A 13,056-nucleotide genomic window follows, 5' to 3' on the forward strand; every position below is an offset into this window, starting at 1 on the left:
TCAACAATTAAAAATAAATATGAAAGAAATAAGAATAATAAAGCATGGTTAAAGCCTTTGACATTTGTGTAAGAATAGCAATATGAGCATTTACAAATTATATAGACTGAATTTTATTTGTTGATATATACTCACTATTTGGCTGGCATTTTCCTGTTGATTATTGCCAAAAGTGTAACTACATCTATTGACAGACCACTAGTAGTTCATTTTTATTTCAAGAACCTCTGGCAACAAATGAAGGGTTTTTCTCCCATCCCCTTCAATTCATGGTTTAGAAACTGACAAACCACGGACTTGCACGCCAAATGTAGTCCACCACCTGTTTCCACAAAGGAAGTATTATTGGCACTCTGCCCTGACCACTTATTTGCATACTATCTAAGGAGGCTTGTGTGCTAGATGAAACTTAGAAGTAGTAAAGACAGAGTATAGCCTGCGAAAACTGACATGTTTATGATCTAGTTCTTTACAGAAAGAGTTTGAAGCATTCATTTAGAAAATTCAGCTTACACAAAATGCATAAATATTTGATCAGTTTTCTGGGGTTACTCCTTTTTTGTTCCATAAAATTGTTTCTATAAGACAATAAGATTTTTAAGGATAGAAATCTCTTCACAGAAAGGAAACAGAAAGGAACTTTAAAAATATATTTTGTAGTCATATGACCTTGTTGCAAATGTTGAATATAACAATAGTAATCTTTGGGCACATGAGGCTTTAAATCTATTTTTCTTACAAGCAAAGCTAACAGACTTGAAGTCAATAACCTCAAAACCATCCTCTGCTTTTGGGTACAATCCTCCTAAGCTATGACTCACAGATCTTTAATACTATCTCATGATTGCTCAATTATGTAATTCCCAGTAAAACAGAGTCCCCTATTAGGCAGATCCTTTAAAGCAGACCCCACTGCTGGTGATAATTTACAAGTGAAACTTCCTTTCCGGAGCACAGGCCCTCATTGTCTCCATCAAAACCACAGGCTGAAAGACTTGGTGGAGCCATGCTGCAGAGGTCTGATAGGCTTCAACTGTGTTAGGGGAAGTGGTATGCTCTCATCCCTGCAGGCGGAAAGGGGGGCTCCTTTCATCTGGTGGTTTGTGAGATAAAAGAAAGAGAGGAAATTTCTTTGTAACGGAGCTAAGCAATTTCTCCTGTTCTTTCTCTATCTGGTTCTCTGGAACAGAACATTCTGAGGAGAGGAATCTTAAACAGAGTGGGATTTGAGATGGCTCTTTCAACCAAGGAAACCTAGGATCAACTAAATCTCTCTAAACCTGCCCTTCCTTGAGCTTACTTTGCACCTTCTTCACATACTCATACTACGTGCTATTATGTCACGCTACAGGAGAAACATGCCTCTTCCCCACAGATCAGGGTCTCTGTCAAAGGGTCTCTGAGACCTGGGGGAAAAGGTTGGATCATGTGCCTTTAAGAGGAGGGACTTTGACCTTTCACTTGTTTTCTAAAATTGGCTAGAAGGATTAAAATATGCCAAGTCATTCAAAAATATATGATGGGATGCAAACCTACTGGGTCATTGTGCTGTATCAGCCTAATCCCACAAGACATCTCGGCTTAGGATAACTTTTCGTGATAAGAATGGGTTTTATTTTCAATACAAACAAGTGTATCATTTTATTTGTTGAACTTACCTGCAATACCAAACTGATAATGAGACAAGTGAGATAACAGTTGATTTGATTCTTGCAAATCATATTCAACATCACTATTTCACAGGTAGGCAAACTAAGGTCAGGAAGCTTAATGGCCTTGCCAAATGCCCTGGGTAGTAACTGAGGTCCAGTGCTTAATATTAGACACTAGGCATATAAGCCTGAGGCATTTTCTTTCAAACTCACACCTCAGTGATGACAGAGTGTGCATAGAGGCCTACTGGTTCTCCGGAGTAACAGAACTTGTAGAATGAATCTCTCTCCGTATAGAAAGAGGATTTATTAGAATGACTTACAGGCTGCAGTCTAGCTAATTCAACAACGACTAGCTGTGAGCACAAAGTCGAAGAATCTAGTAATTGCTCGGGCCACAAGGCTGCATGTCTCAGCTGGTCTTCAGATATGCTGGAATCCCAAAGAAGGAGGCTCAAATGCCAGGGAAGGACTGGATGTGTTAGCAAGGCAAGGGCAAGCAGGCAAAGAGCAGAAGCTTCCTTCTTCTATGTCCTTATATAGGCTTCCAGCAGGAGGTGTGGCCCAGATTAAAGGTGTGTCTCCCTACCTCTAGATTCAGGTCAATCAGGTCAAAGACACGTGTCTTTCTACCTCAAAGGTCTAGACTAGAAGTGGATTCACCCACTTCAAACCAAGCAGAAAATCTCTAACAGCTGTGCCCTCCATTTCCAGATTGTAGTTCATTCCAGATGTAGTTAAATTGACAACCAATTACAATATCCATCACACCTACTTAGATTAAATAGCATTAACAGTATTTAAGTTATCAACCAAGATGAACAAATTGGTGAAATGTGATCGATCTTTGCACTTTAACAAACACATCTTTACAAGAACCTGTGCAGCCAGGTGTTGAGTTGAGAATTTGTGGACTCCTTCAAGGACCAGGTTGGAAGGAGTCAGAGTACTGATGATGCCACTGCCCCTTCTCCCAGCACTCAAGAAGGCCCACTGCACCTTATTAAAATGCACAGCCCAATAAAGAATTATTAATAGGATATGGGTGAGTTGGGAGTCCCAAAAGATCCTTGAGGTGGGTTTGGCATGGGAAGGTATTTCAGAGCCACAGACTAGAAGAGGAAGTGCCATTCAAACAGTGTCATCTCCACAGGAAGAGAGCAAAGTATGGTCACAGCAGGGGGTCCTCCTGCTTTGTCTTCAAGGGGTTGACCACTCTACAATCAAACACCTAGGTTATAATCCATGCTTTGCCCCGCTCAGGTGAGCTACTGAACCCCTGGGAACCTCAGTTTCTTCATCTTTCAAATGGCCGTAAAAGTAATCATTATGAGGGGTAATTGAGATAGTGTATGCAACACACTTGGCAGAATGTTGGCAGAATTCTGCCCAGCTATATTAAAGTTTGTTTCAGAGATAATTCCCTGAAAAATTATATCACCATAATTAAATCGAAGCAGTCAATAGTCGACCATGAAAACCCTTTCTCCACTAAATTTCAGAGTGAGACAAGGCAGAGTGAGCATTGCCAATGAACTGAGACATAGGATAGAGAACTCCCTCCCGGCTCTGCGGGCTGCAACTTACCACTGCGGGCACACACTTAGGGCCAGCAGCCAAGAGTCTGGAGCAGGCCCACTCGCAAATGGGGCCTAGAGTATTGCAGTAACTCGGAACCAAAACCAAGTATCTATACACTGCCCCGTTCTCCTCTCAGAGAGGACAGTTAAAGCAGAACCTAGTGGCAGCGGATAAGAAGGTAATCCACTGAGCACCAGTGGTCATAAATCTGATTCCCACCCCTCTGCACTCCGCAGCCAGTGCCTTGCGCTGACAGGTCTAGACATCTCTCCCAGCAAGAAACTAGAGAGACTCAGGACAAGTCCAGGCGTCACCTCGCATCCCTGTGCAAGTGAGTGGAGCCAAGTCCTGCAACTGCCCGCCCCACCATGCAGAGCTTGGGAAGAGGCAAGCCTGGGCAGCCCCACCTCTCCTGCTGCCATGAGCTCCCGGTGCCTCATTGCTCATCCTAGCTCCCGGCAAATATTACGTTAGAAACTTTAGGGTTTCTTGCAGACCGAGAGCAGCAATGAACCCCGGCTGCTCCCTTTAAGGGACGGTCGTGACTGGGCTTGAAGAAATCAGACTCCCTCCAAAACACCAACAAAGGACTATATTTAGTTTGGAGCACTCCGCCTAAATTCCTTCTTTTCCCCCTCTCTGCTTCAGAGCCACAGGCCGGGGCAGTGGGTGGAAGGGGGCGGGGAGCAGTGGAGAAGGAACAGCTGGGCCTCCGCCTCTCCACTCAATCTCTATAAATAACCAATCCCGAGCGGAGGCGACTTTCCAGCCAATGAAGCTGTCTAAAGTGACAAAACCTCGGCAGCAGCCAATGGGACAACATTTGTGGGTGTGAGACTCGCATCTTGGGGCCAATGAGTTGGGAGTCTGGGAGAGGTAATTTGAGCTGGCGTGTGGGTGTGCGGTGCGAAACCTTCCTACTTGCAAACCCCAAACCTGCTCGGCCGACTGAGCATGCCCTGACTAGGTGCGGGGGGCCGCACGCCTTCCGCAAGGCCGGATCCGCTAGCCGGGTTTTGGTTCCAGCCAAAGGGGAGGTTGGATGACCCAGCGAATCCTGCCCCGAAGGCTGCGGTGCCCCATTAATTCCCATCCCTAGCTCTTAGTCCGGGACCGAGAACTCGGGACGAGTTCTTGGCAGGGAAGCGACACGAGAACACCAGGTCAAGTGGGGGCATGCGCCACTGCTACATTCCCTGGCCTGAAAATGCCCAGCAGGTGTGTGGTCCAGAGAAGCGCGCACCGGTCCGGGCTTGGGGACTAGTGTCTGTCCGCCTTTAACAGCGCATAGAGGCGAGAAGGTCACAGCCAGCTGCTACCCGATGCGCCCACGAGAGGCTCGCAGTGTCAAGAAAGGAGGTAGCTTCGGTCCGGAGCTTCCCACCTACGGGCACAGGCAGAACTGCCCAGTTCCAAGATTCGCGCCGCCCCGCCCAGCCCCGTTTGGCCACACCCTCTATCCACGCCTCCTCCCGACGCTGCGGAAAAGCCGGAGCGGAACTCGGGCGGGGCGCCGCAGGCAGCTCACTGGGCATGCTCGGCGGGGCGGGGAGGGTCGGCTGCGCGCGGCGAGTAGGAAGCCCTCGCCCAGCGGAGGCTGCGGGAGAGAGAGCGATGGGCCGCGGAGCTGGGCGCACGTTCCGCGGGGACACATGCCACGCGTGTCCCAGCCGGACGCGCAATTAGCATCCGCCTCTGCAGCCAGCCGCCACTGTCTCCCGGCCCTCTCGGGCTGCCGTGGAGAGGAGCTCCAGCGGTTGCCTTGCTCCGGCTGCGCGCATTGTCCTCAGGGTCCTCTGCCAGGGCTGTTGCGGGGCCCGGGACCCTCGTCCCAGAGACGCGCCCCCGCCACTGGTCGGCCCGGCGCAGGACTCCGCTAGCCGATCGGTGAGCCCGAGCTCCCGGGCCACTCTCGCCGGGGTTTTTCCTGCGGAACGGAGGAAGGGGAGAAGTCCACCCGCCCAGCCCAGCCTTCCCCAGCGCGCAGCCCCGACGGGGCCGCGGCAGGCGCGACGAGGGCGCGGACGGAGCCATGAGAGAGTACAAAGTGGTGGTGCTGGGCTCGGGCGGCGTGGGCAAGTCTGCGCTCACCGTGCAGTTCGTGACAGGTTCCTTCATCGAGAAGTACGACCCGACCATCGAGGACTTCTACCGCAAGGAGATTGAGGTGGATTCGTCGCCGTCGGTGCTGGAGATCCTGGACACCGCGGGTACCGAGCAGTTTGCATCCATGCGGGACCTGTACATCAAGAATGGCCAGGGTTTCATCCTCGTCTACAGCTTGGTCAACCAGCAGAGCTTCCAGGACATCAAGCCCATGCGGGACCAGATCATCCGCGTGAAGCGGTACGAGCGCGTACCTATGATCCTGGTGGGCAACAAGGTGGACCTGGAGGGCGAGCGCGAGGTCTCATACGGCGAGGGCAAGGCCCTGGCCGAGGAGTGGAGCTGCCCCTTCATGGAGACATCCGCCAAAAACAAAGCCTCAGTGGATGAGCTGTTCGCAGAGATCGTTCGGCAGATGAACTACGCGGCACAGCCCAACGGCGATGAGGGCTGCTGCTCGGCCTGCGTGATCCTGTGAGGCGCCGGCTGCCGGCGCTGGCCACGCTCTGTGCACAAAGCCAAACACACCCGATTCTCTTAATGTGATTGTCTTCTTGCTTTGAGATTGGAGACGACTTTGTATTGGCCGGGATGTCCGAGGAACCTGGCTGACTTGCGTGGCCAGCATCCCCAGCCTTCAGCGGGGATTCGAGGGGGTGTCGGTTCCTGATCATCCAAGACCCTGATGGAAATGTGGCTCTTTACAGCGTGTACGTTCCTCATTGATTTCGGTTCATGCATAATTTTCCCGTTTAAGTAGCCATTAAGGCGCAGTATTGGCTGCTTGACACCGGCAAGCAAAAGTTTCAAGCCTGAAAAAAATGGGGGTGGGGAGGTGGAGGAAGTGGAAGGGAAGAAGGAGGCAGTGGGGGAGGGTTCCCCCAAACAACTGTTCATAGTTCCAGGTTCTAAATACAAGGAAGGAGGTCTGAGAAAACCATATGAAGGATCCAGAGGAGGGGAAGAAACTTGTTTTTTCCCTTGTTTTCCAGGATTATTTGGAAATTAAGACCAGGGGTTCCTTTTCTGCCAGCTTGGAAGGGCAACCCAGGGACTGATTACGATTCTGAGGATGTCTATGCAAAGTTGGGTTCTTGTTACAGTGTATCCAATCTGAAGTATTGCACATGTGAACTGGGACTGTTAACACTGATGCCAATACAGTGTGGGGTGCCAGGAAGTGTCTGCTGATATTTGTGGGAAAAAAAAAATCTATTTTGATTACCTACTGTATCAAAGGGGAGTCTGGGGGAGAATGGTAGTATTTTTTTTTAATCAGCTGTGAAAAAAATGTTAAAGATCTGCACATTTTTGTGTGTGCTATTGTGTGTGTGTGTGTATGTGTGTGTGTGTGTGTTTCAGTATAGCTTTTTTTTTTTTTTTGTGGTTGGCAGTGACAGATTTTGCTGACGAGCTTTTAAAAATACAATACAAAGACTTTGTAAATGTGATTCAGGGCCCCCAGCACCCCTGTGTCTGCAGAGTGCCTTCAAACTCAGCTGTTCCAGCCGGTGCCAACCTGTGAATTCCCACCATATCCCAGAATCTGCTGTTCTGCTGCCCCCCAAAACCACTTTAAGTATCTTCCTGAGAGAACCAGGACAAATGGGGCCTGTTAGTCCATGAATTGCTTCATTAATCTTAGCTTTTTAATGTTAAGCCCATGTCTTGATTTTTTTTTCCCTCTTCATTTTGTTCAAATTTCAGGTTTTAGCCCCCATTCTGTTGTGTTCACAGTGTCTCTGTTATTTGTTACAGGGTGTCCTCCAGAAGCAAAGAGCAGAATTTTTATTGTTGTGATGTACCAAGAGAATTCTAACGAACTGTAACTTTTAATTCCACTCATTGTCTCTTCATTTTAAGACTTTTAATACAAATGTCATTTTTAAAGAAACCCCAAACTATTTGTGTTTTTGTGTTTCATATTCAGTGGTTTGGTTTACAGTATCCATGATAACGGTGTCAGGCAGAGGTGGACAGAGCCAGGGACATGATGCCTTCCAGACTTGTTTGTCGAATTTTGAAGGTAGAGTTGTTTCCATGACAAATTGGATGACAGTGTTTCTAAGCTTTCTTTTTTTTTTTTTTTTAAATGGGGAAAATTATCAAGGCCTGAGCATCACAGGGTATGACCATACCATCTGACTCCTCAGAGGAGGAAGTGTGTTGACTCTGTAGTACTGACAAAGATCAGTGAACTTCACTGTTGTAGCCAAGAGGAGAAGCACACTGCTCACACTCTCTTAGGTCTGGGAAAGTTACATCCATCTGGGAGAAGAGGGGGGTACTTTCTATTTGTCTCGGTTTGGTTTTGTCTGTTTATGTCATGCCTCCAGTCAGAAGTGTTCTTAACTTTGTTCTCACACACAGTGTACTTAGTAGTGTATGGCGTGCATTATTCCAGTCATTGTTTCAACCCTTCCAAAGTTTTTATTTGGAACCAAATCATTAGATTCAAAACAAAACTATATACAGAGGATTCCCTGGCTCTTATTAGTTTGTGGATTATATTTGACCACAAAATTTGTTTCTTTTAAAAAGTAGGAGCCAATGTGTGTTGTGTTGTTACTTATTATTTGTATTTTCCTTGGGCTTCTCTAGTACAATAATCTTTACAGAATAAGGAAGTATCTATAACAGATTATACCATAGGTTCATGAGGCAAAGCTGGAGTCTCAAGAGTCTTAACCAAGGAATTGACTCCTTTGACCAAGCCAAACGAGATCACAGGTTTCTTTAAAGTGATAATCAGTCTATCTTGCCTTAATTTTTTTTCTCCATGCAGGTTGCATCTCACCATTCCAGTAGGGAGGGAGAATAGTTTTGCCTGTCCTGGCCTTTGTTTCCCAACTCTGATCTCATTTCTCCATTAGTATTCAACACAATTATGTTTCTAAGTATAAAAAAGTCGAAACTGCTCAAAATAATGTTTTTACAAGAATTCATTCTTACATTTGAATAAATGTGATTGCTTAAGTAGATTAAAATGATGCACATTCTGGAGATGTGTCAAGCACTGTTGGAAGGTTTTTTTGTTTTTTTTTTAATGTGTTTGGTGACCCTCTTTTGTCATTATTTGGAAGGCTTTGGATAAAAGTGTTGCCAAGTATATAGCTCATAAGAAATGTACGTACTCCTTACAGAAAATATTTGAAGGTGGACAGTGAAATAGATTGCTGGTGCATTAATCACCTCCACAGAGGATTTTGTAGAGGTCATAAAAGGCAGGACAGGTTTTTTTAAAAAACATGTTTCTACTGAGTACTGTAAAATAAATGCTTTTGGATTGTAAAATTAAAGCTGCTGCAGGAAAATGGAGGTCTGAGTTGTTTGGCTTTCGCCGGTTATATTCATGGCAAAACAGAAATTGGCAATTTTTTTTCTTTAAGAAGAAACGTTAAGTATGAAAGTCTATTTGACTAGGAAGGACCTCATCTAGTATGGTGTAAAGAGATAAAAGCATTTGTTTCAATGAAAGTTGGACTGCTTCAACTGCTTGAGGAAGTGAGTCAGGGAGGGTGGAGCTTGTTGTGAGGTAATCACCTGTCCAGGGGGGTGGATGTGCTTCCTGAGGGAGTGAAAACTGACTATTAAACTTGACCCCTGCTGGGGTTTTGGGTTTTTTGTTTCTTTGTTTTTTGAAACAACTTTTCTTTTGGTCCCTGACAGCCAGCCCAGTTATCTGTCATTTCAAAGCATTATTTTTGATCATTTGTAAACACCTCAGAAAAGCTAAAGGTGCCTACCCAAGTCTCCCACTTTGATCTTCAGGTAAACAGTTTCCATCCTAACAGTTAAGATCGTTCATTGAGTCACATTGAGAAACCAGGCCTATTTGAAGTTAGTCTTTAAAAGCCAAAGACTTCATACACCGTGAGTACTGCATATTTCCATTGGGTGAGGATCCCAAATGCCTCCTTTACTTGAACTGTCTGGGCAGTTTTGTTATTACTCTACCTTCTGGATGATGGAAAGTGAGAGAACAAACACTATATGGAGCAGGAGTTTGGAGAAGTCGATGTGAAATGCCCATGCTGTATCTATCATAAAATATCCTGCTCTATAAATGTGAAGGGAAAACTAAGATTGAATTTGGAGATGATCACTGCTAAAATATTCATGTTTGTCAATGCCTGCTTAAAGGCAGAAAGCTTGCTAATACAGATTTTCTGTAGGAAATGTTACAGGTCTAAAAGTCAAGAACATGCTCTTCTTGATTGTATTTTATTCAGACTACAAGAATGATTGAATGCCTTTACTTGACGTGGCACTGGTAAGTGGAGCATTTGATCTCTTCACAGTAGCATTTTGGTGATTTGAGACAATAGGGGTCACCTATTCCCGAGGTTCTCAAACTAAACTGCATGTGAAAATCACCTGCAGGTTAAAACAGTATGTTTATGACTGCTTCCTATTTTCTTCGGTGGATCTGGAGTAGATTCTCATATTTCAGGTGACAGTGATGTTGCTGGTCCAGGGACTGTAGTTTGAGAATCAAAGATTAAGTCCCAGCACTAAATGCACATCACACTAGGATCTACCTAGATATTCAGACACTGCCACTTAAGATGTGCGTTTACATTTCAGGATGCTTTCGTTTCTGCTGTGGTGATGAAATAGACTCCATAGAAATTTACTGAAGAAGACATACACTAGTGAAAAGGACTGTTAGGCTGTTGTGTGTGGGTAGAGCTTTGTCTAGCTTCACCTAATTATCTGAACAATGCTGGCTGTGATCTTCAATGCTAAATCAGAAGCAGACTCTGAGAAAATGATTACATTATTGTTATTACAAAATTATTATCCCTACTCCATGAAAAGAAAAACAAATAATACCTTTGACTAAGGGAGCACTTGAAAATACTTACCTCCTATTTACTTTGAAATTAAAAGGTAGGGGCTTTAGTTTTTCATGTTTCCAAGCAAGGACTCTGAAAATAAGTTGAGAGAATATCAATGTTCGGGTCATAGTACACACAGGTGTGTGTCTTCTTCTTAGCCTCCTCCGTGTCAATTCAGTCTGAAGTTATAGTCTCCATTCTGAGAAAACACACATTACAAAACGGTCATGTGTTGTTGTGTTTTATTATGTGGTTTTGTTTGGTTTTGTTTGAGACAGGGTTTCTCTGTGTAACAGCCCTGGCTTTGTAGACCAGGCTGGCCTTGAACTCACAGAGATCCAACTGCCTCTGCCTCCCAAGTGCTGGGATTAAAGGCATGCACTACCACTGTCTGGCTTGTTGTGCACTTTAGTGCCCAAGGATGTTCCCAAAACCCTGTTTTAAAAATCTGCCTTCACTAACTTCAAAAAGAAAAAAAGCAGAGTTGAGATTCAGTGGCAACCAGAGAAGTCGCTTTTCACAATTGTCTTCTAGGTGGTGGAGAGAGTAATGTGAGATCTTAAGAAAAGTGAAGGTGGATGAGGATAAGAGACCTGAGCAGATCTGCTTGGTTCTCTTTGAATGCATTCTGGACTTGGGTTGCTGGCTTGCTTTTGCCTCAATAGTAATTAGTAATAATAATAATAATAATAATAATAATACGTATTTTGGTGAAAATATGTTTGCCCCACTCCCTTGTTGCTGTTATTGCCATTTTTATGCACATCATTCATGCTGGAAAGTTAGAAACTTTCTGAATAGAAGCTGAGAAATGACGGAAAAGAAGTAGGCTTTTGTCCCATCTACTCATGATAGATCCACGGGGAGAATCTAGAATTGTATTTTCTATTCCAGTTACACAAAATGAAAGGTTATTTTAAAGTGTAATTCATCTACATGATAAAAGAACATTCTTGTATTTCATTCTGAGTTTAAATGTCACTTTAAATAGTTGCAAACGTTTGTTTGTGATAGTTTGATGTGTGTAACAGTTGTAGAAGGCTGCATAAAATCCTGCTTGTGGCAAGAGAACAAAAAGCTAAAGAAATGGAATATTTTTATATTGGCCTTCATTTTGTGTTGCTTTGTGTCACAGTTAATTTGGATCACTAATACTTTGTTGAACTGTTCAAAATCAGAGGTTATATTTATTTTAGAATAATATATATTTTTAAAGTATACTGTATTACAAAGATATTTACCTTGTCTAAGAAAATCCAAAGTGTAGTTCATTCAAACAGATTAATATTCATTAGAGGGGAAGTTTGTTATTTTAAGGAAAGGAATGAATAGTAGGCTGATAAATGCTAAAGCCTTACATAGTGAAATAATTTGTCCTGCAGAGCAGAGATGGCTGACTGGTAGAGACAGAGAGGAAAATACAAATGATCTCACTGCATTTGGAATTGTATTGGTCTGTTCCGTAAATCAGAGGGAACAGCTCTTTGTTTTTTTCTTATTTGGTGGACTAAACTTAATCTTTAAAGATGAATTATCTTATAAGATTATGTAAGGCTAAATTTTTTGGAGTTTAATACATGTATGGTTCTTTTATTTGTGATAACAGAAAAATTTCAAAGGCAGAGTTGTTTTTTTTTTTTTTTTAATAGAAAAGAGAAAGATTATCGATGGCTTTGGAAATCCAGGTACCCAACAAAAGGTGTGAGATTGTTATTTGATTGTCAAGAATAGATTTGCAGTGGAGTTGGTAAGTAGGGGTAAAATGAATTCATCCATCATTCAACGAACATTTACTGCGCATGCAGTATTCACTACAATGTCAAGAGCAATGCTTGTTGAGTGTTTTTAAAACTTAAACAAAAACAATTTTTGCTTCCCTTGTACCATCAGCTGCAAAGTAACATCTGTCAACTAAGAAGGGTTTATGGAAAAGCACATGTGCACATACACTACCAGTTAAAATGCTGTGTGTCCATGTGGTGGGCACGTGGGTGATAAATTCATAGAAAAGTGTGCCTTTTTCTCAGAAGGACAAATGGATAATATAAATAAAAATGGGTCCCGTGAAGCTTAAGCAATTGATAACTTTTGTTTTATGTGATAGTGTGTAATAAGACTACCCTCGTTTTGTTTAATTATGTGGGTATTTTTCTTTTTTTGAGATGATTAGCTAAAACTGAGTACTTGGAAATATAGTATTTTGCTTTTATGTGTTCATGTCAAAGGGAAAAGAAAAAATGCAAAATGAGACGAAACAAGAAAGGACAGTTTTGTACTCTCAAAGAAAGGCAGAGTCTTCTGGAATTCCTTGTGTGAAGAAGACATAGGCCAGGATGCTTCTGAGAGAGGGAGAGAGTCCCATGAAAATGCGGTGCATAGTTAGCTAACATTTTAAGTCTGCTAAGCTAATCATTATTGTATGCAGAAACTCTTGTTCTCGGGATGCGAGTGCTGTCTGAAAGAAGACAACCAGCTCAGAGAAAGGGCTCTTGGGAAACCACCTATAAGAGGTTAAAAAGAAAGAAAGAAAGAAAGAAAGAAAGAAAGAAAGAAAGAAAGAAAGAAAGAAAGAAAGAAAGAAAGAAAGAAAGAAAGAAAGAAAGAAAAGAAAGAAAGAAAGAAAGAAAGAAAATAGCACTTACCATGTGACCATATGAATGGAAGGGTGGAGTTGTGATTATTAGCCTCTTGTGGTTTCCAAAATGATTTCTGCTGACCACTTTTGTAAACTATCTGGAGAACTGAACAGCATACTTTTTAAGTATGAAGTTACAGAAGTAGCTGGATAGATCTAGAAGGAATATAATTATTTATTTTTTAAAAGAATTGCTATAGAACCATTCATAAAATTCAGATATATTATAGTTATATTAAAG

At 43.3% G+C, this 13,056-nt stretch overlaps 1 protein-coding gene across 1 annotated transcript; it reads left to right on the forward strand.

Annotated features, from left to right (window-relative positions):
- Positions 1 to 4,720: 4,720 nt before the first annotated feature.
- Rap2b (RAP2B, member of RAS oncogene family) lies at positions 4,721 to 7,805 on the forward strand. The gene has a single exon (XM_006972607.4). The coding sequence runs from the start codon at positions 5,266 to 5,268 to the stop codon at positions 5,815 to 5,817; it is 552 nt and encodes a 183-aa protein (XP_006972669.1). The 5' UTR covers positions 4,721 to 5,265; the 3' UTR covers positions 5,818 to 7,805.
- Positions 7,806 to 13,056: the final 5,251 nt, after the last annotated feature.

Source organism: Peromyscus maniculatus, chromosome 6 (genome assembly GCF_049852395.1).
Source record: "Peromyscus maniculatus bairdii isolate BWxNUB_F1_BW_parent chromosome 6, HU_Pman_BW_mat_3.1, whole genome shotgun sequence".
Lineage (NCBI taxonomy): Eukaryota > Metazoa > Chordata > Mammalia > Rodentia > Cricetidae > Peromyscus > Peromyscus maniculatus.